Genomic DNA, 26135 nt, shown 5'->3' with positions numbered 1-26135 from the left:
TTTGTAAAAGCGAGAAAATTGTTATGCTCAAACAAATTGCTTGTGTTGTATGATCCATGTAAGCATTTGGTACTAGCATGTGATGCGACGTCATATGGCGTCGGGTGTGTATTGCAACAAGCTAATGATTTGGGGAAATTGCAACCGGTTGCTTATGCATCCAGGAGTCTGTCTAAGGCGGAGAGAGCCTACAGCATGATTGAAAAAGAAGCGTTAGCGTATGTCTACAGGGTAAAGAAAATGCATCAATACCTATTTGGGCTAAAATTCGAATTGGAAACTGACCATAAGCCACTTATATCCATGTTTTCCGAGAGTAAAGGGATAAATACCAACGCATCGGCCGGCATCCAGAGATGGATGCTCACGTTGTCCGTATACAACTACGCCATCCACCACAGGCCAGGCACAGAAAACTGCGCCGATGCTCTCATTAGGCTGCCATTGCCCACCATGGGGGTGGAGCCTCAGATCTAGCCATGGTTGTGGAAGCATTTGAGAGTGAGCAATTACCCGTCACTGCCCGGCAGATCAAAATCTGGACAAGCCAGGACCCCTTATTATCCCTAGTCAAAAGCTGTGAGCTTCTCGGGAGCTGGTCCAGTGTCCCAACGGAAATGCAGGAAGAGATAAAGCCATTCCAGCAGCGCAAAGATGAAATGCCTATACAGGCAGACTGCCTTCTGTGGGGCAATCGAGTAGTGGACCCCAAGAAGGGCAGACACCCCTTCATCAATGATCTCCACAGTACCCACCCAGGCATCGTAATGATGAAAGCAATAGCCAGATCCCACGTGTGGTGGTCCGGTATCGATGCGGACTTAAGAGTCCTGCATTCACAGATGTAATACATGCTCACAGTTAAGCAATGTACCCAGGGAGGTGCCGCTAAGTTTATGATCTTGGCCTTCCAAACTGTGGTCTATGGTACATGTTGACTAAGCAGGCCCGTTCTTGGGTAAAATGTTCCTTGTGCTTGTAGACGCATACTCCAAGTGGATTGAATGTGAGATCATGTCGGCTAGCACGTCCGCTGCCACTACTGAAAGCCTGCGGACTATGTTTGCCACTCACGGCTCACCCGATGTCCTGGTGAACGACAATGGGCCATGTTTTACCAGTGCTGAGTTCAAAGAATTCATGACCCGTAATGAGATCAAACATGTCACATGTGCCCCGTTTAAACCAGCGTCCAATGGTCAGGCAGAGAGAGCAGTGCCCCCATCAAGCAAGGCTTGAAGAGGGTAAGTGAAGGCTCACTGCAGACTTGCCTATCCCGAGTCCTGCTTAGCTACCGCACGAGACCCAACTCACTCACTGGGATCCCACCTGCTGAACTGCTCATGAAAAGTGCACTTAAGACAAGGCTCTCATAAGGATCTACATGAACAGGTAGCGAGCAGGCGGCTTCAACAAAGTGCAAACCATGATAGCGCAAATGTGTCACGTGAGATTGAAATCAATGATCCTGTATTTGTATTAAAATATGGACAAGGTCCCAAGTTGCTTCCCGGCACTGTCGTGGCCAAAGAGGGGAGCAGGGTGTTTCAGGTCAAACTTTCAAATGGACTCATTCACCGGAAACACTTGGACCAAATGAAACTCAGATTCATGGACTATCCTGAGCAACCCACCTTGGACACTACCTTTTTTGATCCCCCAACATACACACCAGTGGCAACCGGCACCACGGTTAACCACGAAGCAGAACCCATCATCCACAGCAGCCCTGCAGAGCCCAACACACCAGGCAGCCCAGCAAGGCCATATGCACAGCAGCCCAGCGAGGGCCCAACAAATGATTCAACAACACCACCTTTCACACCGAGACGATCAACCAGGCAAGAAGGGCCCCAGATCAACTCACAGTGTAAATAGTTACACTATTGATTTTGGCGGGGGGGGGGCGGGGGGAAGTGTTGTTATATATGTGGAATTGTATTTACTCATCCCCTGGAGTCCCAAGGGATCCCATAATCCCTTGGGAGCACAGGTATTTAAGGAGGCTTCACAGGTTGGAGAGGCACGCTGGAGACCTGCAATAAAAGACTAAGGTCACACTTTACTTTGAGCTCAGTGTTCAGTCTTACTCTTTCTCCATACACAACAACATCAATAATCTAGATTTGAATATAGGGAGTATGATTAAGAAGTTTGTAGATGACAATAAAATTGGCTGTGTGATTGATAATGAAGAGGAAAGTCATGGACGGTAGGAGGATAGCAATCTATTGGTCAGGTGGGCAGAGCAGTGGAAAATGGAATTTAATTCGGAGAAGTGTGAGGTGATGCACTTTGGGAGGGCTAATAAGGGTATACACATTCAGCGGTAGGCCACTTAAAAGTGCAGATGAAGGGACCTTGGAGTGCTTGACCACAGATCCCTGATAGTAGTAGGCCTGGTGCATAAGGTGGTTAAGAAGGCATACGGAATGCTTGCCTTTATTGTCCGAGGCATAGAATACAAGAGCAGGGAGGTTATGCTTAAATTGTATAATACGCTGGTTAAGCCACAGCTGGAGTACTGCGTGCAGTTCTGGTCGCCGTATTATAGGAAGGACATGATTGCACTAGAGAGGGTGCAAAGGAGATTTACTATCATACTGCCTGGAATGGAGAATCTTAGCTATTGGATAGGCTGGGTTTGTTCTCATTGGAACAGAAGAGGCTGAGAGGAGACCTCATTGAGGTGTATAAAATTTTGAGGAGCCTGGATATATTGGATAGCAAGGGCCTATTTCCCTTGGTGGAGGGGTCAATTATCAGGGGGCATAGTTTTAAGGTGGTTGGTGGAAGGTTCAGAGGGGATTTGAGGGGAGGCTTCTTCATGCAGAGGGTTGTGGAGTCTGAAACTCACTGTCTGGAAGGATGATGGATGCAGAAACCCTCACCACATTTAAAAGGTGTTTGGATGGGCACTTGAAGTGCCGTAACCTGCAGGGTTACGGACCTAGAGCTGGTAAGTGGGATTATACTGGATAACCTCTTGTTGGCTGGCGCAGATACGATGGTAAGTACTGCAGCAAATCGAATATTGCCAGGCTGGACTAGTTTTGATCGCCTGGATGGGTAGGAGAAGAATTTTCCCAATGTTTTTCCCCAAATGGCCTGGATTTTTATCTGGTTTTTGCCTCTCCCAGGAGATCACATGGCTCTGGAGTGGAGTGTAGAACGTTTTGGTGCAAGCGTGTCGCAGTTGTGTGGGCGGACTGGTTGGGCTGGGTGCTCTTTCCCTTTCTGCCATTGTTCATAGGTTTATATGCAACCTTCAGGGTTGCTGACTGAGGGCCATGTGGCTCTTTGTCTGCTGGCGCAGACTGTAGATTTCTATGTTTCTTTCTTTCTAATGCTGGTTGCTTTGCCGCTTGGAATGAATGTGCAGTTAACACAGTAATGCCAGTACTTACAGTGTTATGTCCTTTTGCTCTTCTTCCAAAAATATATTCCAAAGCTAATGTAGGCTTGGGGATTTCATCCCTGCCAAAAATAAGTTCATTGCAATCATTAGAATCATATTTATTTAGCAATGTATTATTGTAAAATTCAAATTATTTTTCTGGCAACATAATCATAATTGAAATAAGTCCAGGTCGAACAGAGAGCAGCTTTCAACAGGTTAATTTGAGGTAGTTTCAAACCCACATTCTTGGACTGTAGACAATGTGCTAAACTGCTCAGTCTCCAGATTTTAAACTCACAAATTAATACATACCGGTCAAGAAAGCGGAGTATAATTGTAGATTTTCCCTGTAATACAAATGACAAGCATGTCATTTTGTACATGTGGACATGTAATTTTGTTAACAAATTAACAATTCTCACAAACAACCTGCTCTGGAGATTGTTTATGAAGCAGAATTTGCAAAAAGTAGTACACAAAACAAGCTTGTAAATATTACCTGTTGATTATTGAAATTTTAGTCAGTGCAATAATTTACACCATAACTGACCTAAACTATGTAGTCGAGAGGGGTGGTGACCTGCATGTTAGCCTCTAGTAATGCCACATTGAACTGAGCACCAAGAGATGTATGAGAGCAGCTGAGGAAAGCTCACACCATGATCTTCCCTCCCACTTTGTGGGAAGCACCTCATCGCTCCTTGGCAGATTCCCTCAGCTATGAGACTGAGTATTGTGCGGGAAAATTGAACCTACATCTTACTCTCAGGTTTTCTGCAATGGGAGAGATGAGAGAATAAACAATAAATACAATCACTGTGCATCTTTCAAAATTTCAAAATGGATGTTAAAATTTTCAGTAACAAAACTCTTTCAATTTGTGATCTCCCAGGAATTATCCATATGATGAATCCTCATTAGGCTGTCAAGAGGAGGCATTTCCAAAAACACACATGCACACACTGAGGGGCATGGGAGCAGGTCTTGGTCTGGGAATTGAGCATTACATGGGGACATTGAAAGAAAGAGAAAATACAGTTCTGGCCCTCATACAACACTCTTTACTCGTGTTCGTCACCAAAGGCAGAAAGTCCGATGTTTCCTATAAATAAACCTAATCTTATAGTGAATGTGATATAGATATCTCAGGGTTGACCTTTTATCACTGAGTTAAGGAAATAGCAAGTATTGCCCACCATATAATCTTTCCAATAGGTGGCAAAACAGCATGCTAACTGAAAACTCAGACTCAAATGAATTCAAATTTATTGTAATACATAATATTTTATAGAAGGACACACAAATCATCAGGTAAAATTGCAATACAGTACTTAACTATTACTTTAAAGAACTTTTTGAGATCAAAATTTTATGGAATTCTTAAGTTCCTTTTTTGCAACATTGGATGGACGGAAACGTGGGTGCTAGTTCTGTCTCACCACTGAGTAACTGTCCCTGTGATTCCCCCTCGCTACTTGTGGAGTAATAAGTAGCTTTCAGTCAGCATCTCATCCGACAATTCAACTTAGATTGGAACTGCACATGCAGACTCACACCTTGCTACTCTGCAACATGCCAATGGATGCTAGAGTTCACTCCTGCAACACTAAAAAATTCTACAGCAGTGCTTTTTTGGGGAACATACTGCAAACACTGTCCTTTAGCTTTGAAAGTGATTCCAGAAGCTTACCCCACTTTTACTTCCCAAGAAGAATACAGATCTTTCCCTGATTTCCAAGTCTTCTTCATTTTTCTTTTCCTCATTCTTTTTTGAAACTTGAGCCACAGCGATATCCCACAGAGTGTCACTGTAGATGGAAAAAGATGCCCACACATAGAGTATTGCAAAACAAGAGAAGTAAACATACCAAAACACTTGATCCTCTGGCAGTAATACAGTAAATGAATTCAGGACACTTGTGCCAATTACTAAAAATTATACTGCAAAAAAAAAAGTTTAACAGATCCTTCAGTACGAGTTGAAAATGAGTGTCTACCCAGATGCTAACTTGTTTTTTTTGTGTATTCAAATGCTGACAAGCTTGCTTATATTACCAGTTTTGCACATTTTTTTTCTCTTTTTACATCTACATTGCAAAATATTGTTATATCTCTAACTTTTTCCAGTTCTGATGAAAGGTCATCGACTGGAAATGTTAACACTGTTTCTCTGCACAGATGCTGCCTGATATAAGAACATAAGAAAAAGGAGCAGGAGCAGGCCATTGGCCCCTCGAGCCTGCTCCGCCATTCAATAAGATCATGGACTCAGTTCCACTTCCCTGCCCGCTCCCCATAACCCTTTACTCTCATCACTCAAAAATCTGTCTATCTCCGCCTTAAATATATTCAATGATCCAGCCTCCACAGCTCTCTAGGGCAGAGAATTCCATAGATTTACAATCCTCAGAAGAAATTTCTCCTCATCTCAGTTTTAAATGGGTGGCCCCTTATTCTGAGACTATGTCCCCTTTAGGTTCCCCTATGAGTGGAAATACTCTCTCTGCATCCACCTTGTCAAGCCCCCTCATTATCTTCTAAGTTTCAATAAGATCATCTCTCATTCTTCTGAACTCCAATGTGTATAGGCCCAACCTACTCAACCTATCCTCAAATCAACCCCGATCTCCGGATCAACCTAGTGAACCTTCTCTGAACAGCCTCCAATATAAGTATATCCTTCCTTAAATACGGAGACCAAAACTGCATGCAGTACTCCAGGTGTGGCCTCACCAAAACTGTACGCAGTACTCCAGTACCCTGCACTGTTGTAGCAGGACTTCTCTGCTTTTATACTCCATCCCCCTTGCAATGAAGGCCAACATTCCATTTGCCTTCCTGATTACTTGCTGTACCTGTATACTCACTTTTTGTGTTTCATGCACAAGGACCTCCAGGTCTCTCTCTACTGCAGCACTTTGCAATTTTTCTCCATTTAAATTATAATTTGCTTTTCTATTATTTCTGCCAAAGTGGATAACCTCACATTTTCCCACATTATACTCCATCTGTCAAATATTTGCCCACTCACTTAGCCTGCCTATATCCCTTTGCAGATTTTTTGTGTCCTCCTCACAATTTGCTCTCCCACCCATCTTTGTATCATCAGCAAACTCAGCTACATTACACTCGGTCCCTTCATCCAAGTCATCAATATAGATTGTAAATAGTTGAGCTGCTGACCTGCTGAGTATTTCTGGCATTTTCTGTTTTTATTGCAAAATATTCAAACATTTAGTTAAAAAATGGCAAACATTTGAGTCTGTTTCGGATGCTCTCTCTTTAGGAAATGCTGACTCTTTGGGATGATACTAAAGATGAGGGGATACAGATAAGAAATTAGGGGCTAGAAATTAGTTTTTTGGTGATAGTGGTATTTTTTGCCAAAAATACCGCTACCGCTACGAGGCCTAAAATTTGGGCTTCAATGCGCACAGCAGTAAAAATCAGCATTGCACGAGGATTCGTGGCGCAAACTGCGAATTTTCTGCAAACTTTTTCTGAGGCCAATACCGCTGCGAGAGGCCTTGGGAGGGCAAAAATCAAAAAATAAATCATAAAACATTCACAAGACAGAACTATCAAATTGCTGCAAAAGAATTAAAAAATAAAAACTTTAACTTACCTTTTTTGCAAGTCTTTATGACTCCTGCACCTATTTTCTAAGTTTCCTATGTTTCTACCGCTGTTCCAAAGGCTGCAACGCAGGTTTTTCCCTGATGGGTTTTTTCGTCCTAACTACGGGTGCGCTGAGCCAAATTCTTGGTGAAAGCGCTATTTCGCGTCTTGCACGCCGGTGGTCTGCTCCCCAGCGGTACTTAAAAACCGCCGGCGCAAGACTTCGCCGAATTTCCCGGTTCACCATTTACATTGCCAAAAAATCGGGCGCAAGGTTAGCTAATTTTTAGCCCTTAGACTGTATGCATGACAGCTGAGAAGGTTAAGGAGGCACTTTTATATCTTTCGATGAGACCGGCCTGGTGATTGCAAATAATGTCACTACACTATTGAAAGAGCAGTGAGTTCTCTCAGTTTCATGACCAGCATTCATTACACAAACAAAATGACCTCATTAGATCATCTGGTTATTTATCCGATTTGCAGGTCATTACTGTGAATATTAGCCTATGAAAGTGACTACACTTCAAAGTAATTCAGTGGTTGTGAAGTGGTTTGGGACACCCCAAGAATGTAAAAGGCAGCAAATAAACGCAAGTTTTTTTTCCCCTTTCTACCTCAGAAGTGTTCAGAATTTCCAGAGGATGAACCGTGAAATAATATTTCCACTGGTTGGTGAACCGGTAATAAGGGGCATAAATGCAGGATTAGTCGAAGCATAACGCGGAAGGTTGGATTTCACACAAAGCGTTATTAAAATATGTAATTCATGACCCCAAGTGGCTTCTGAAGCCAGACAATCACGGCTGGAGGCGAGATTGTAGGGCTTGGGATTTACCAGGTCTGTGGCTCCCACACTGAGCGGCCGCACGGTGGGACAATGCGCTGAGATTGCGGATATTAAGACCCTAATAGTCCAGGTCCAGACCCAGAGCCCTTCCCAAGTTCAATCATGCAGCGACAATCGTCGTCGTTAACCATTCACCTCGGCCGAGGCATCCCTCCCGGCGAGAGAATCGCCCGCTCCCAGGCCTCGTCCACGCTCAGCCTCGGCTTCCGCTGCTATGGAAACCTTGAACGTTCCATTCCATCACACGCAATGGCCCCGCACGGCACTCTGGGAATTGTGGTTTCACTATCAAGTGACGTCAGATTCGAAACTACACGTGGGAGAGTGACAGTGAAATATTTCTAACACGTTTTCGTGTGACATCAGGATTAAAAAGGCTGCACTGCATGTTTTAGTATAAACATCAGGATTAAAAAGGCTGCACTGCATGTTTTAGTATAACATCAGGATTAAAAAGGCTGCACTGCATGTTTTAGTATAACATCAGGATTAAAAAGGCTGCACTGCATGTTTTAGTATAAACATCAGGATTAAAAAGGCTGCACTGCATGTTTTAGTATAACATCAGGATTAAAAAGGCTGCACTGCATGTTTTAGTATAACATCAGGATTAAAAAGCACTGCATGTTTTATTATAACATCAGGATTAAAAAGACTACACGTTTCAGTATAAACAGTAGGGTTGCTAATTGTGGACATAGTCCTGGAGGTTTCATCACATGTTCTCTCGCCACCAGAAGCCTCGCTCAATCACCATTTTTTCTTACTCCCAATATTCTTATAACTAATAAACACGTGTTCAAAGAAAATTAGGGTTGCCCACAGTAGTGCCTAGGAGATTAACCTTTAATTCCTAGAGACTCCAGGACAATCATAGAGGGTTGGTAACCCTAATAATCGGGCAACTGAGGATGGGCAATAAATGCCGGCCTTTCCAGCGAACCCCCACTTCCCGAGAATGATTTGTTAAAAAAACATTCAAAACACATCAGAATTGTAAGCACTATTCTTCCACCAGCAAGAAGGACAAGAGCAGCAATACCATAGATACCACGTCCAAGTTTCCCTCCAAGTTACACCTAGGGTTGTCAACTCTCCAGGATTGTCGTGGAGTCTCCAGGAATTAATTATATTAGTTTCCTGGACATTGCTAAGAGCAACCCAGGAGAAAAATAGTAGGAGCATTAAAAACAGTGTGTTTCTGTTGTTATCTTTCAACAGTTTTTTAAATTAATTATAAAAATACTGGAGATGGAAAAAAAGCTGTTTGACCCAGAGGGGCACTTACAAATGGGTGATCATGTGATGAAACCTTCAGGAATACATCCACACAGAGTTGGCAATCCCAGTAACAATTCATTCTAACTTGGACATATATCACCCTTGCCTCATCCTTCCTGTGGCAATAACCTGGAATTCCCTACCTGACACCATTGTGGGAGTACCATTACCACAAGAACTTAAGTGGTTCTAGGATAAGGAGTACAACTACCTTCTCAGGGAACCTAGCGATGGTCAATAACTGCAGCCTCACCCATATCTCAAGAAAAAAAATATACTGTGCACTGCATCTTTTTATTACAACATCAGATGTATAAATATTAATGCACTACGTATTTTATTATAATATTGGGATTATAATCACTAAACACTGCTTGATGTAGTCTAACATAACATAGAAACATAGAAAATAGGTGCAGGAGTAGGCCATTCGGCCCTTGAGTTCATGGCTGAACATGCAACTTCAGTACCCCATTCCTGCTTTCTCGCCATACCCCTTGATCCCCCTAGTAGTAAGGACTACATCTAACTCCTTTCTAACTCCTTTCTGAATATATTTAGTGAATTGGCCTCAACAACTTTCTGTGGTAGAGAATTCCACAGGTTCACCACTCTCTGGGTGAAGAGATTTCTCCTCATCTCGGTCCTAAATGGCTTACCCCTTATCCTTAGACTTAGACCTCTGGTTCTGGACTTCCCCAACAGTGGGAACATTCTTCCTGCATCTAACCTGTCTAACCCCGTCAGAATTTTAAACGTTTCTATGAGATCCCCTTTCATTCTTCTGAACACCAGTGAATACAAGCCCAGTTGATCCAGTCTTTCTTGATAGGTCAGTCCCGCCATCCCGGGAATCAGTCTGGTGAACCTTCGCTGCACTCCCTCAATAGCAAGAACGTCCTTCCTCAAGTTAGGAGACCAAAACTGTACACAATACTCCAGGTGTGGCCTCACCAAGGCCTTGTACAACTGTAGTAACACCTCTCTGCCCCTGTACTCAAATCCCCTCGCTATGAAGGCCAACATGCCATTTGCTTTCTTAACCGCCTGCTGTACCTGCATGCCAACCTTCAATGACTGATGTACCATGACACCCAGGTCTCGTTGCACCTCCCCTTTTCCTAATCTGTCACCATTCAGATAATAGTCTGTCTCTCTGTTTTTACCACCAAAGTGGATAACCTCACATTTATCCACATTATACTTCATCTGCCATGCATTTGCCCACTCACCTAACGTATCCAAGTCGCTCTGCAGCCTCATAGCATCCTCCTCGCAGCTCACACTGCCACCCAACTGAGTGTCATCCGCAAATTTGGAGATACTACATTTAATCCCCTCGTCTAAATCATTAATGTACAATGTAAACAGCTGGGGCCCCAGCACAGAACCTTGCGGTACCCCACTAGTCACTGCCTGCCATTCTGAAAAGTACCCATTTACTCCTACTCTTTGCTTCCTGTCTGACAACCAGTTCTCAATCCACGTCAGCACACTACCCCCAATCCCATGTGCTTTAACTTTGCACACTAATCTCTTGTGTGGGACCTTGTCGAAAGCCTTCTGAAAGTCAAAATACACCACATCAACTGGTTCTCCCTTGTCCACTCTACTGGAAACATCCTCAAAAGGATTATAAGGATTATAAGCATTGATGCACTGCACATTATATTATATCTCCTGGATTATAAACACTATTTTATTATTAATATGTCCTTACTATACAGGCCCATACTTGAGAGAAGGTCACTCTGTGACCAGTAACCTTTATTAGCCAGCATTGAAGTGAAGAAGGTGGGTGGAGCTTCCCCTTTTATACCTGAAAGTCCAGGTTAGGAGTGTCTCCCACAAGTTCACCACCTAGTGGTCAGTGTTCTAATGGTGTACAACTTAGGTCAGTTTATACATGGGTTACAATGCTGGTTGAATACATGACATCATCTCTCCCCCAAAGTCTTATTGGGATCACAGGTTGAGTCTCTCTGGTGGTTTACGCTCCCTTGTAGAGCGCCTGAAGTGGGGCTCCGGTTGTTGGGTGCTGGCCTGAGTGTCTGCTGTTTGCGGTGCCTCAGGCTTGTCCGGACTGCCCACAGTGACTGGGCTCTCCTCCACTTGGTTCCGGTGTTCGGTCAGCTGTGGTGGAGTGAACTCTACATTGTGTTCTTCCTCTGCTTCTTCTATGGGGTTGCTGAACCTCCTTTTTGTTTGATCCACGTGTTTGCGGCAGATTTGTCCATTGGTAAGTTTAACTACCAGAATCCTATTCCCCTCTTTAGCAATCACAGTGCCTGTGAGCCATTTGGGCCCTGCAGCGTAGTTGAGGACAAAGACAGGGTCATTGACATCAATACATCGCGCCCTCGCATTCCCGTCATGGTAGTCACATTGTGACTGGCGCCTGCTCTCAACAATTTCTTTCAATGTGGGGTGTATAAGGGATAACCTGATTTTGAGCATCCTTTTCATTAGCAGCTCTGCGGGTGGAACCCCTGTGAGCGAGTGTGGTCGGGATCTATTGGCCAACAGGAGGCGTGATAAGCGACTTTGTCAGGAACCCCCCTTCGATTTTGAGCATCCCCTGTTTCATTATCTGCACTGCTCGTTCCACCTGGCCGTTTGAGGCCGGCTTGAACGGTGCCATTCTGACATGGTTGATACCATTTCCTGCCATAAAGTCCTGGAATTCAATGTTTGTAAAGCATGGGCCATTGTCGCTGACCAAGACATCCGGTAGACCATGGGCGGTGAAAATTGCCTGTAGACTTTCTACGGTGGCAGAGGATGTGCTTGAATTGAGAATGTCACACTTGATCCATTTGGAGTAGGCGTCTATTACAATCAAAAACATTTTTCCCATGAAAGGACCTGCGTAGTCCATATGGATGCGTGACTATGGCTTGGCGGGCCAGGACCAGGGGCTAAGGGGGGCTTCCCTGGGCGCACATGTTGCACCTGCGAACACAAAGTTCCAGGTCTGCATCTATCCCTGGCCACCAAACGTGTGACCTGGCAATTGCCTTCATCATGACAATGCCTGGGTGCTCATTGTGGAGTTCTCGGATGAACACCTCTCTGCCCATCTGGGGCAGGACTATTCGGTTCCCCCATAGTAGGCAATCGGCCTGAATCTTGAGTTCATCCTTGCGCCTGTGAAATGGTTTAAATTCCCCAGGGCCTGCCCCATACGTGGCTGCCCAGCCCCCATTCTTGACTAAAGACAGTAGCGGGTCTCTATTTGTCCAGACTTTGATCTGACGGGCTGTCACGGGTGAGCCTTCGCTTCCAAAAGCTTCAACAGCCATGACCATCTCAGCAGCATGCTCGGTTGCCCCCTCGGTGGTGGCTAGTGAGAGCCTGCTGAGTGCATTGGCGCAGTTTTCAGTGCCCGGTCTGTGCCGAATTGTATAGTCATAGGCAGCTAACATGAGTGCCCACCTCTGTATGCGGGCCGACACATTCGCATTTATGGCCTTGTTGTCGACCAAAAGGGACGTTAGGAGTTTGTGATCTGTCTCCAGCTCTAATTTCCTGCCAAACAGGTACTGGTGCATTTTTGTTACTGCATATACACATGCAAGCGTTTCCTTTTCTACCATCCTATAGCCCCTTTCTGCTTGGGACAGATTTCTGGAGGCATAAGCTACCGGCTGTAACTGACCCGTGGCAGTAACATGCCCCACACACCCGACCCCATAGGACGACGCATCGCACGTTAAAGCAAGTTTCTTACATAGGTCATATAGCATTAACAGATTGTTGGAGCATAACAAATCGCGTGCTCTATCAAAAGCCCTTTCCTGGCGGTCCCCCCAGACCCATTCGCGATCTTTGCGTAGGAGCACGTGAAGCGGCTCTAACAGTGTGCTCAATTTGGGAAGAAAGTTACCAAAATAGTTCAGGAGCCCCAGGAACAAACGCAGCTGCATCGTGTTACGGGATCTGGGTGCTCTCTGGATCACTTCCGTTTTGGACGCAGTAGGTCTGATCCCGTCTGCTGCTACCCTCATCCCCAGGAATTCTACCTCTGGAGCTAGGAAGACGCACTTCGCCTTTTTCAGTCGCAGACCTACCCGGTCCAGTCTGCGTAGCACCTCCTCCAGGTTGTGGAGGTGTTCTTCAGTATCGCAACCCGTGATGAGGATGTCGTCTTGAAAAACCACTGTGCTTGGAATCGACTTGAGAAGGCTTTCCATATTTCGTTGAAAGATCGCGGCGGCCGAGCGAATCCCGAACGGACATCTGTTGTACTCAAACGACCCCTTGTGTGTCATGATGGTGGTCAGCTTCTTCGACTCACTCGCCAGCTCCTGGGTCATGTAAGCTGAGGTCAGGTCCAATTTTGAAAAATGTTTGCCACCGGATAGCGTCGCAAAGAGGTCCTCCGCTCTCGGTAGCGGGTACTGGTCTTGGAGTGGCACCCGATTGATGGTGGCCTTGTAATCACCACATATCCTGACCAACCCATCCCCCTTGAGCACTGGCACAATCGGGCTCGCCCAGTCGCTGAATTCGACTGGCGAGATGATGCCTTCCCTCAGCAGGCGGTCCAATTCGCCTTCTATCTTTTCCCGCATCACGTACGGCACCGCTCTGGCCTTGTGGTGTACTGGCCTGGCGTCCGGTTTATGTGAATCACTACCTTGGTCCCCATGAAAGTGCCAATGCCGGGTTGAAATAGTGAGTCAAATTTGTCCAGGATCTGTGAGCATGATATTCGCTCCACAGAAGAAATTGCATTGACATCGCCCAATTTCTAGTTCATGACAGCAAGCCAATTCTTCCCCAGTAGTGCGGGACCGTCCCCCAGGACCATACAGAATAGCAACCTGTTCTCTGAATCTTTGTGGGTCATGACTATCGTGGCGCTGCCTAGCATCGGAATGATCTCCTTTGTATATGTCCGTAGCTGTGTGTTAATCGGCACTAATTTTGGCCTCCTGGCCTTGGACGCCCACAACTTGTTGAGCTGTTTGACACTCATCAGGGACTGGCTGGCCCCCGTGTCTAGCTCCATTGATACTGGGATGCCATTGAGGAGCACTTTCATCATTATTGATGACATCCTGGTGTATGAACTGTATATGTGCTCCACATGAACTCGCTGAACTGCAGCTTCCAGCAATTTCCCCCAGTGTCCATTTGGCCTCGTAGGGCTTACATCGGGCCCGTCCTCCTCGTACATCAACCTGGCTGCAGGCTTCCTGCACATACGCGCAAAATGACCGTTGACGTTGCAGTTTCTGCAGGTATATTGCTGATACCTGCAAGCTCTGGCTGTGTGTTTGCCTCCACACCTCCAACATGAGCCGTTTTTGGAAACAAGAGGTCCATTGCCAGTCGATCGTCACTGACTGTCTCTGTAACTGTCCTTAAGTGCACCATTGACAGGTGTTGATGGCCCCATTACTGGCCGCATTGTCCCTTGCAATGGCATGAATTGCCGTTCAGCTAGCCATTGTCTCTGTTGAATTCCCCCTTTGGGTTCGACTACATGCTCGGGCATGTCCGATTGCCCCTGTCTGCCTGGAGAACTGTGTGCCACGTTAACAATGTTGACTCCCTGTCCATTTGCTGCATTTAAACCAAGATTTTTGTCCCCAGGGAAATGTCTGGGCCATCAAAGCCGCCGTTTCCAGGGTCAAGTCTTTGGTCTCAATCAATTTCCTGAAAACCCCAGCATGCCCGATGCCCTCAATAAAAAAGTCTCGCAGCATCTCCGCTCTGCATGCATCTAGGAACATACATAGGCTCGCCAGTCATAAGAACATAAGAATTAGGAACAGGAGTAGGCCATCTAGCCCCTCGAGCCTGCTCCGCCATTCAATAAGATCATGGCTGATCTGCTCGTGGACTCAGCTCCACTTACCCGCCCTCTCCCCGTAACCCTTAATTCCCTTATTGGTTAAAAATCTATCTATCTTTGACTTGAAAACATTCAATGAGCTAGCCTCAACTGCTTCCTTGGGCAGAGAATTCCACAGATTCACAACCCTCTGGGAGAAGAAATTCTTTCTCAACTCGGTTTTAAATTGGCTCCTCCGTATTTTGAGGCTGTGCCCCCTAGTTCTATTCTCCCCTACCAATGGAAACAACCTCTCTGCTTCTATCTTGTCTATCCCTTTCATTATTTTAAATGTTTCTATAAGATCACTCCTCATCCTTCTGAACTCCAACGAGTAAAGACCCAGTCTACTCAATCTGTCATCATAAGGTAACCCCCTCATTTCTGGAATCAGCCCAGTGAATCGTCCCTGTACCCCTTCCAAAGCTAGTATATCCTTCCTTAAGTAAGGTGACCAAAACTGCACGCAGTACTCCAGGTGCGGCCTTACCAATACCTTATACAGTTGCAGCAAGACCTCCCTGCTTTTGTACTCCATCCCTCTCGCAATGAAGGCCAACATTCCATTCGCCTTCCTGATTACCTGCTGCACCTGCAAACTAACCTTTTTGGGATTCATGCACAAGGACCTTGTAAATGTCTGGTGTGTCATCCAGGTCGGGTGGCACGGATACATGTTTTATGTTTTGCAGGTAGACTCTAAAAGAGTTTCATGCACAAGGACCCCCAGGTCCCTCTGCACCACAGCATGTTGTAATTTCTCCCCATTCAAATAATATTCCCTTTTACTGTTTTTTTTCCCAAGGTGGATGACCTCACACTTTCCGACATTGTATTCCATCTGCCAAACCTTAGCCCATTCGCTTAACCTATCCAAATCTCCTTGCAGCCTCTCTGAGTCCTCTACACAACCCGCTTTCCCACTAATTTTAGTGTCATCTGCAAATTTTGTTGCACTACACTCTGTCCCCTCTTCTAGGTCATCTATGTATATTGTAAACAGTTGTGGTCCCAGCACTGATCCTTGTGGCACACCCTAACCACTGATTTCCAACCGGAAAAGGACCCATTTATCCCGACTCTCTGCTTTCTGTTCGCCAGCCAATTCTCTATCCATGCTAATACATTTCCTCTCACTCCGCGTATCTTTATCTTCTGCAGTAACCTTTTGTGTGGCACCTTATCGAATGCCTTTTGGAAATCTAAATACACCACATCCATCGGTACACCTCTATCCACCATGCTCGTTATATCCTCAAAGAATTCCAGTAAGTTAGTTAAACATGATTTCCCTTTCATGAATCCATGCTGCGTCTGCTTGATTGCACTATTCCTATCTAGATGTCCCGCTATTTCTTCCTTAATGATAGTTTCAAGCATTTTCCCCACTACAGATGTTAAACTAACCGGCCTATAGTTTCCTGCCTTTTGACTGCCCCCTTTTTTTAAACAGATGCGTTACATTAGCTGCTTTCCAATCCGCTGGTACCTCCCCAGAGTCCAGAGAATTTTGGTAGATTATAACGAATGCATCTGCTATAACTTTCACCATCTCTTTTAATACCCTAGGATGCATTTCATCAGCACCAGGGGACTTGTCTACCTTGAGTCCCATTAGCCTGTCCAGCATGACCCCCCTAGTGATAGTGATTGTCTCAAGGTCCTCCCTTCCCACATTCCTGTGGCCTGCAAATTTTGGCATGGTTTTTGTGTCTTCCACTGTGAAGACGGAAGCAAAATAATTGTTTAAGGTCTCAGCCATTTCCACATTTTCCATTATTAAATCCCCCTTTTCATCTTCTAAGGGACCAACATTTACTTTAGTCACTCTTTTCCGTTTTATATATCTGTAAAAGCTTTTACTATCTGTTTTTACGTTTTGCGCAAGTTTACTTTCGTAATCTATCTTCCCTTTCTTTATTGCTTTTTTAGTCATTCTTTGCTGTTGCTTAAAATTTTCCCAATCCTCTAGTTTTCCACTAACCTTGGCCACCTTATACGCATTGGTCTTTGATTTGATACTCTCCTTTATTTCCTTGGTTATCCACGGCTGGTTATCCCTTCTCTTACCACCCTTCTTTTTCACTGGAATATATTTTTGTTGCGCACTATGAAAGAGCTCCTTAAAAGTCCTCCACTGTTCCTCAATTGTGCCACCGTTTAGTCCTTGTTTCCAGTCTACTTTAGCCAACTCTGCCCTCATCCCACTGTAGTCCCCTTTGTTTAAGCATAGTACGCTCGTTTCTGACACAACTTCCTCATCCTCAATCTGTATTACAAATTCAACCATATTGTGATCACTCATTCGGAGAGGATCTTTTACGAGGAGATCGTTTATTTTTCCTGTCTCATTACAAATGACCAGATCTAAGATGGCTTGCTCCCCTGTAGGTTCTGTTACATACTGTTCTAAGAAACAATCCCGTATGCATTCCATGAATTCCTCCTCCAGGCTATCCCGTGCGATTTGATTTGACCAATCGATATGTAGGTTAAAATCCCCCATGACTACTGCCGTTCCTTTTTCACATGCCTCCATTATTCCCTTGATTATTGACCGCCCCACCGTGAAGTTATTATTTGGGGGCCTATAAACTACGACGACCAGTGACTTTTTCCCCTTACTATCTCTAATCTCCACCCACAATGATTCAACATTTTGTTCATTGGAGCCAGTCACCGGAGGTCTGCCACGAAGTCTGGAACGCTTTGCCCTTCTTGCCGCCGGTGCGTGTAAAACCGGTGTCTTGCCATGTGCATGCTGCTCTCCGCTTTAAAGTGTTCCCCTATCAACTTACTGAGTTCTTCAAAAGTCTTGTCCGCCGGCTTCTCTGGCGCTAGAAGATCCTTCATCAGGGAGTACGTCCTGGATCCACAAACTGTCAGGAGATAAGCCCTGCGTTTGTCGGCCGAATCCTGTCCCAGCCATTCCTTAGTGATGAAACTTTGTTGTAGTTTCTCAATAAAATCATCCCAATCATCACCAACACAGTACCTCTCGTCTGTGCTGCTAGTGGCCATGCTCGCGTGGTTTAACTCCCAGTTTCTCGTCGCCAATAATATGTCCTTACTATACAGTACAAATGCACAAGGAGGCCCATACTTGAGAGAAGGTCACTCTGTGACCAGTAACCTTTATTAGCCAACACTGAAGTGAAGAAGGTAGGTGGAGCTTCCCCTTTTATACCTGAAAGTCCAGGTTAGGAGTGTCTCCCACAAGTTCAACACCTAGTGGTCAGTGTTCTCACAGTGTACAACTTAGGTCAGTTTATACATGGGTTACAATGACAGTTGTAACCTATGCTGACTAATGTAGTGGAACATAGGAACAAGAGATGGCCATTCAGCCCCTGTTCCACCATTCAATTAGATCATGGCTGATGTGTATATTAATTCCATCTACCCCCTTAGCTCCGTAACCCTTAATACCCTTGCCTAACAAAATTCCATCAATCTCAGCTTTGAAATTTTCAATTGCCCTAGCCTCAACAGCTTTTGGGGAAATAGTTGCTGATTTTTACTATGCTTTGTGTGGCGAAGTGCTTTCTGAGATCATCCCTGCTTTAATTTTAAAATTATGCCTCCTTATTCTAAATGCTCCTACCAGAGAAAATGGTTTCTCTCTATCTGCCCTAACAAATCCGTTAATCATCTTAAACACTTCAATTAGTTGAACTCTTAATCTTCTATACCCAAGGGAATGCAAGTCTAGTCTATGCAACCTGTTCTCATAATTTAACCCATTTAGCCCCTGTATCATTCTGGTGAATCTGCGTTGCACCCCCTCCAAGGCTCATGGGAGGTGCTGTGCCCAGAACTGAATGCAGTATCCAGATGGGATCTTAGTAAAGCTCTGTATAGTTGTAATATAACTTCCACCCCTTTGTATTCCAACCCTCTTGAGATAAAGGCAAACATTCCATTAGCCTTTTAAATTATTTTTTGTACCTGTCCACTGGCTTTTAGTAATTTCTGTACTTGTACCCTAAATCTCTCTGTTCATCCATAGTTCCTAGCTTTTTACCATTTAGAAAATACTCTGATCTATCTTTCTTAGATCCAAAGTGGATGACTTCACATGTCCTCCATCTGCCAGAGTTTTGCCCATTCATTTAATCTATCAGTGTTCCTTTGCAACGTTCTGCTCCCATCTACACTACTGTGCAACCCAACTTTATGTAGTCAGAAAACTTAGTAATTTATAAATACAATGGAAAGCTGAGGCCCCAGTACACACCCCTGGGGATTCCACTTGTCATATCTTGTTAATTTGAGTACATACTCATTATCCTTACTCTCTGTCTCCTACCTCATAACCAATTTCCTATCCAAGCCAATAGATTGCCTTCAATTCCATGTGCTAGTGCATGTTTTATCAAATCATCAAAAACAACAGGAAACACGTTTTGAGCTATTTTATAATAAAACAATTAAGAGATAATTAATGAGAAAAATCTACAAAGACCGATACCTTCCATCCAGTAATTTTCAATTTTAATAAATCTGAGGCATAATCTTAAGCTATATATTCCACATATAACAAAACATATTTCTGATGATGATATTTTGCAATATTACATTCACAACTAAGATCACGTCCAAGTAGTTTTATATTTTACAATATTAGCATTTGTATTTGGCAAGCTTAATATTTTAACCTGGTGCCAAGTAAATTGTTAATTAATCCCACATTACAACAGTGACTACACTCCAAAACTACTTCATGGACTGTAAAGACGTCCGGTGGTCGTGAAAGGCGTTATTTAAAGCCTTTCTTTCTAATTTCTCGGAGGTATATGCATTTCAAAAATAAGAGGTTTGAGGAACATTGACTATTTTATTTGTTTAAGAATTTTTTTTATTGCCGATATTTTCCGTTTGAAATGTATCTTCTTAAGAGAAAACTTTGAGACAAGTCTCAAATATTGCGTTTTGTTTCTGGTTTTAAAACGCAGGCAAAGACTACAATTCCCAGTGTGCTTTGCGGTATGACGCAGGCGCAGTGGCTGTTTGGTAACAGTTCCTTATCTGCTGGCACAAACTGCAATGGCTTCCAGGATATCATTTTCACAGTACAAGTTAGAAGCTGAAATAGAAAAATGCAGAGGAGAATGTCAGTGGGACAAAGTGCAAAATCTTGTGAAGCAACTATCTCCCAAAGCTTCGGAGAATGGTAAGTCATGTTCAACTTTTTTTCCTAATTCTAAGTGATTGTACGTTGTGTATTTGGAAAAGTTTGTTGACCTTTGCTCTTTAAAATTTTAGTTATAATTCAAAAAAAGTTTGTTTAAGAATGAAAATTAACAGTTGAAAAGATTATTTTGGACAATCCAGAGAAATATAAATATGGAGTTCTGCAGTGATCACTGTGTAAACATTGTACATTGATCTGCAGACACCTGAAGGTGTTGTGTATTGCAGGAATAAATAAGTTTTTTGTTTTCAATGAGTAATTTTCTCCATTAACTGTACTGCCTTTAGAAATACAAACTGAAGAGCAGTGTTGCAGTATTTCTCTTTTGCCATTGACTTTTGTTCATAATTCTTGCACATAGAAATTGTCACTTATTTTCTTGGCCATTTAAACATTTTTAATACATTTTTGCATTTATACAAATACCTTATGTTGAAATGACTAAGGTTGCAGTCACGCTACAACTTCGGTGTGAACTGTTTTTGCTTTACAAGGATGCTACAGGTATAGTGTAATTTTACCTTGAATATGGTGTCAGGACTCCCTGACTTGACAGCAGAACATGTACAGGGGGACTCCACTTTCTTTGGGAATCAGCTCAGATCTGCACACTCAATTTACACTCTCAAGTTTAGTATTGGTGAAAAGCCACTGTGAATGCCCGATCAAAGTGCTTCACACAGTCAATTAGTTTGAGTGCAGTGATTGTTGTTATGTAGGTATACACAATAGCTTTATTGCACCAGCAAGATTTGACAAACGACAGTTAGATGACTGACCAGTTAATCTGTTAAGACGGAGTGCTTTCTCCTGTTTATCTCTTTGTCTTATGATGTGGAGTCATTCACTGGAAGAGTGAAGGAGGAGATTGGACAAATGTTTTCATACAAAGGGTTATTAGAGCATGAAATGCTTCATCACAATTTTTTTACTGAGGCAGGAGACAAAAGGGAATTAAATAAATATTTGAAAAAGAAAAATATAAAAAAATATAGGAAAGGCAAGGAAATTGGTTTAGAGGAAATAGCTCCAGTTGAAGAGCTAGCACGATGGGCTGAACTTTGTAATGTAATTTCTAAGATTCTGTTCCCAAACCATGGCCCTGCCCATTCCCAATCCTGCTCTAGTTTGGGTTTGATGAAAGGTGCTAATTCTATTTTGATACAGTGTTGTATCACTCTTCATCCAAAAGGGGGTGTCGGGCTGCCTGTTGGTGGCCCGGCCGAACCGGCAGCCGCCATTGTCGGGCCAATTCAGGAGCCGGCTGACAATTTAAACAAAATGCCGGCTGCGACGGTGCGCCCTCCCCTTTAAGGGCGGCCGCATCGGCCAGCCACTGGCAGCTTCCTGCCTTGCAAAGCTGTCGGGGCCGCCGCACACCTGTGGGCCAATTTTCCCCGCGGTTGGAAAAGAGGTTGCCGCCGGGCGGTAAGGGGTCGGTGTGTGGCCGACGACGGGTCAGAGCGCTGAGCCGGGCGGAAAGTCAGGGCGTGGCGGAAACCTGTTCCCACTGCCCCTGGCCCGGGGGCAATTGCGCATGGGTCACACCTGACACCTCCCCCCAGTTGGTAAGGTGTTACCGCCCACTGGTCTTAAAGAAGGGGGCAATTTCGGCTCCTATATGATTACATAGGATATACGGCATAGAAACAGGTCATTTGGCCCAACCAGTCCATGCGCGGCGTTTATGCTCCACTCGAGCCTCCTCCTGTCTTTCATCATCAAAATCTATCAGCATAACCCTCTATTCCCTTCTCCCTCATATGCCTGTCTAGCCTCCCCTTAGATCTGAAAGGTGCGATGCTTTGGAAAACCACACAACAAAGTTTCAATCATCTACTATGCTGACTGGAAGAGAGGGGGAAAATGGGAATCATTCCGAAGTTATTCTTTTGCATCTGCTGGCTGCCAATTCAGAGCCCCTAATGGAAAGTGCATTTCTATGAAAATCTAGTGAAGACAGCATTAGGTTTTAAAGTGATGAGCTATGTTATTTGAGTGGCCTGCTGACATTCGTTGTTAAGGCTAACCTATAAAAAATGGCCACATTGTAAGGTACTGGAGGGTGGTTGGTGCCCATGGAATTGTTCCTCAGTACAAACTGGTACCTTTTTTTTAAGACAACGGACAAATAAATTGAAGGGAAAAAAGTGACCTGACCAAATGCAGCTGAACGCTTCAGGAAAACATATGGTTTCATTACTCTAAAAGCTGTGCGAAGTTTTACGGCTTCATGTTTCGTATTGTTTTGCAGCAGATAAGGACTGTATGGGTACCAGCTGGTGCCACTGGTATGCTCATTCCCATAACAACTGAAAAACAAAACAGTGATATATTTATAATCACGCGCTGCAGGAACCGGTGCTGTTAGACCTGGGAACTTTCGGATTTGGATTTGCCCCTCTTGTGACAAAGCCAGGGATAGAGTTTAAGGATATTAAAACCAAGGGCTCAGGAGCACTGAGACTGATCACCGGGATTTGGATTTTTATAACGTCTTATCCTGTCGCTCAGAAATGCCTCTGATGAGGGAGTAACAAATCAGCCTGGAAATTTCTGGGTGCAATGTTATGATAAGAATGTTTAACACGTTCATATCAAATTCATCTGTCTACAACCTTAGCAGAGGCCTAAGCCATTTATTTTTAAAAAGCAGATCGAGGAACTTGATAAAGTGTTGAGTGTTCTGACAATGATACTGCATAGAGTACTTCCCATACTGCAGTATCTTATGCAGCCTATACAACTTTTAATACTGTACTTACTGCTAAGTTTGTTTGAAAGAAAGACTTACATTTATATAGCGCCTTTCATGACCACCGGACGTCTCAAAGCGCTTTACAGCCAATGAAGTACTTTTGGAGTGTAGTCACTGTTGTAATAACAAGAAAACCATATGCAGTCTCTTCCTTTTTAATTTGAAGTTGTTTAATTAATTCAAATTACTAATTCAATTCTTTTTAGCACTGAATTCCCACTTCACCCTATTACATCCGCCGTGGCTCAGTTGACAGCACTCTCGCCTCTTAGTCAGAAGGTTGTGGGTTCAAGTCACACTCTAGAGACTTGAGCACAAAAATCCAGGCTGGCACTCCAGTGCAATGCTGAGGGAGTGCTGCATTGTCGGAGGTGCCGTACTTAGGATGAGATGTTAAACTGAGGCCCCATCTGCTCTCTCGGGTGGATGTAAAAGATCCGATGGCACTATTTCGAAGAAGAGCAGGGGAGTTATCCCCGGTGTCCTGGTCAATATTTATCCCTCAATCAACATCACGAAAACAGATTATCTGGTCATTATCACATTGCTGTTTGTGGGAGCTTGCTGTGAAAAAATTGGCTGCCGCGTTTCCTACATTCTAACAGTGACTACACTTCCAAATTACTTCATTGGCTATAAAGCACTTTGGGACGTCCAGAGGTCATGAAAGGCGCTATATAAATGCAAGTGTTTCCTTTATCCTTGTGTTGTTGAAAATCAATTTTGAATTATCAGGAGGAGACCCGTACCTACATAAAATATTGTTTTATTTGGGGTTAGCAGTTTGCTTTTTAAAATGTTCTTTTAAATTTCCCTAATAGGGGAATTGGGGATTGAAGCCTCATTGGGAGAAAGCCCCTTGCATTTGTTGATTTAGATTTTAGGGGCCACCTGAATGCAACAGACATGGGGAGTTCAGGAGAAACCAGGTTAAACAGAAACATGTATGAGAAAAGGAGAGTGACCAGGAATTCCTGTCAACGATCATGGAGGCTGGGGGATGGTCATTGCAGAGGTAGAAGAAGAATGTAAACAAAAAATATTACTCCTGTAATGATTGATTATTTGTATGACCTATAACCTTTTGGTGGTTTTCTGGAGAGGAAACGGAAATTCAGTAGATACATTTAATCTTGTTGGAGTGAAATATGCAATTATTGAATTTATTATTTTGTTTAAACCTTGATTTTGGCAAATTGGGTGCCCTGACTTCTGCAGGCATCTTTTTTTATGCCAAGTATAACTCTAGCCACTGGAGGTTTCTTTTTCCTTTGACCTTCACTTACCTCGCTTTTGCTTGGGTTCCTTGCTGCCATACTCATCAGAATGCTGCCTTAATGTAAAGGGCAGCTACTTTCAGCTCTCCTCTGCCATTCAGCTCCAGCAATCATGTCTGGATAAGGCTTTGATATGGTCTGGAGCTGAGTGGTTCTGGTGGAACCCAAACCGATGTCAATGAGCAGGTATCAATAGATGGCATGATTGATTCCCTATGATTGGGATGAGCCCGATAGGGTGGATTGGATGTGTTCGATTCATCCTGATTGATGTGAACTGGACATAACTAGGCAATCACATGTCAGGTAACTGCCAATGTCATAGCTTTACTGTAACAGCTTGATTTGGGAGTGCTAGCTCTGGTGCACAGGTATTTTGTTCCATTTTGGACATTATACATTTCAGTTACTAAGATGAAAAATGGTGGATGAAAAAACATTTATGTTAGCAATTTGAGTGAGACAGATCATACAGTTTTAAAAAATTTGTTCACAGGATGTGGGTGTCACTTGCAACACCAACATTTATTGCTCATCCCTAATTGCCTTTGAGAAGGTGGTGGTGAGCTGCTGCCTTGAACCACTGCAGTCCTTCTGGTGAAAGTACTCCCAGAGTGCTGTTAGGGAGGGAGTTCCAGGATGTTGACCCAGTGGCGATGAAAGAACAGCGATATATTTCCAAATCAGGATGGTGTATAACTTGGAAGGGAACTTTCAGGTGGTGGTGTTCCCATGTGCCTGCTGCCCTTGTCCTTCTAGGTGGTAGAGGTCATGGGCTTGGGAGAATAAGTTTTGGTGAGTTGCCGCAGTGCATTGTGTAAATGGTACACACTGCAGCCATGGTATGTCAGTGATGGTGGGAGTGCATGTTGAAGGTGATGGATGGGGTGCCAGTCAAGCGGATGATGTCAAGCTGTTTGAGTGTTGTTGGAGCTGCACTCAAACAGACAAGTGGAGAGTACTCTATCACACTCCTGACTTGTGCCTTGCAGATGTTGGAAAGGCTTTGGATAGTCAGGAGATGAGTCACTTGCTGCAGAATACTCAGTCTCTGACCTGCTCTTGTTGCCACTGTATATATGTGGCTGGTCCAGATTAGTTTCTGGTCATTGGTGACCATCAGGATGTTGATGGTGGGGGATTCGGCGATGGTAAATCCCCCACCATCAATGTCAGGGGGAGGTGGTTAGACTCTCGCTTGTTGGAGATATTCATTGCCTGACACTTGTGTGGCGCGAATGTTACTTGCCACTTAACAGCCCAAGCCTGAATGTCGTCCACATCTTGCTGTATGTGCGCATGGACTGCTTCATTATCTGAGGAGTTGCGAATGGAACTGAACATGAACACTCTGCAATCATCAGCGAACATCCCCATTTCTGACTGTATGATGAAGGGAAGGTCATTGATGAAGCAGCTGAAGATGATTGGGCCTAGGACACTGCCCTGAGGAACTCCTGCAGCGATGTCCTGGGGCTGAGATGATTGTCCTCCAGCAACCCCAACCATCTTCCTTTGTGTCAGGTATGACTCCAGCCAGTGAAACATTTTTCCCCCCGATTCCCATTGACTTCAATTTTACTAGGGCTCCTCGGTGCCATACTTGGTCAAATGCTGCCTTGATGTCAAAGGCAGCCATCTTTGCCAGAATTCAGCTCTTTTGTCCATGTTTGGACCAAGGCTGTAATGAGGTTTGAAGCCAAGTGGTCCTGGCAGAACCCAAACTGAACATCGATGAGCAGGTTATTATGGAGCGCCTCCTTTGTTTCGGCTTCCGTCCAAAGTTTGTCACCATCGTCCGTCTGCTTCACGATGACATGCAAGCAGTGATCCTGACCAATGGATCCACTACAGACCCAATCCACATCTGGACCGGGGTCAAGCAAGGCTGCATCATCGCACCAACGCTCTTTTC

General features: G+C 44.2%; 2 protein-coding genes across 3 annotated transcripts in view; one reads left to right on the top strand and one right to left on the bottom strand.

Moving 5' to 3' along the window:
- dync2li1 (dynein, cytoplasmic 2, light intermediate chain 1) overlaps positions 1 to 8099 on the bottom strand; it is a 58724-nt gene extending 50625 nt beyond the window's left edge. For both annotated transcript variants that reach the window (XM_070889341.1, XM_070889340.1), the window contains exons 1-4: positions 8004 to 8099; positions 5091 to 5208; positions 3713 to 3747; positions 3408 to 3477 (exon numbers count right to left, since the gene is read on the bottom strand). In XM_070889341.1, the coding sequence (XP_070745442.1) occupies positions 3408 to 3477; positions 3713 to 3747; positions 5091 to 5208; positions 8004 to 8017 (237 nt within the window). In that variant the 5' untranslated portion in view covers positions 8018 to 8099. The remainder of the gene's footprint in view (positions 1 to 3407; positions 3478 to 3712; positions 3748 to 5090; positions 5209 to 8003) is intronic.
- Positions 8100 to 19986: 11887 nt separating this feature from the next.
- LOC139273041 (tetratricopeptide repeat protein 7A-like) overlaps positions 19987 to 26135 on the top strand; it is a 491323-nt gene continuing 485174 nt past the window's right edge. The window contains exon 1 of the mRNA XM_070889337.1: positions 19987 to 20164. Within this exon, the coding sequence (XP_070745438.1) occupies positions 20038 to 20164 (127 nt within the window). The 5' untranslated portion in view covers positions 19987 to 20037. The remainder of the gene's footprint in view (positions 20165 to 26135) is intronic.

Source organism: Pristiophorus japonicus, chromosome 9 (genome assembly GCF_044704955.1).
Source record: "Pristiophorus japonicus isolate sPriJap1 chromosome 9, sPriJap1.hap1, whole genome shotgun sequence".
Lineage (NCBI taxonomy): Eukaryota > Metazoa > Chordata > Chondrichthyes > Pristiophoridae > Pristiophorus > Pristiophorus japonicus.
Note: the sequence above shows the minus strand (reverse complement) of the source record. Positions and strands in the feature narration are given on the sequence as shown.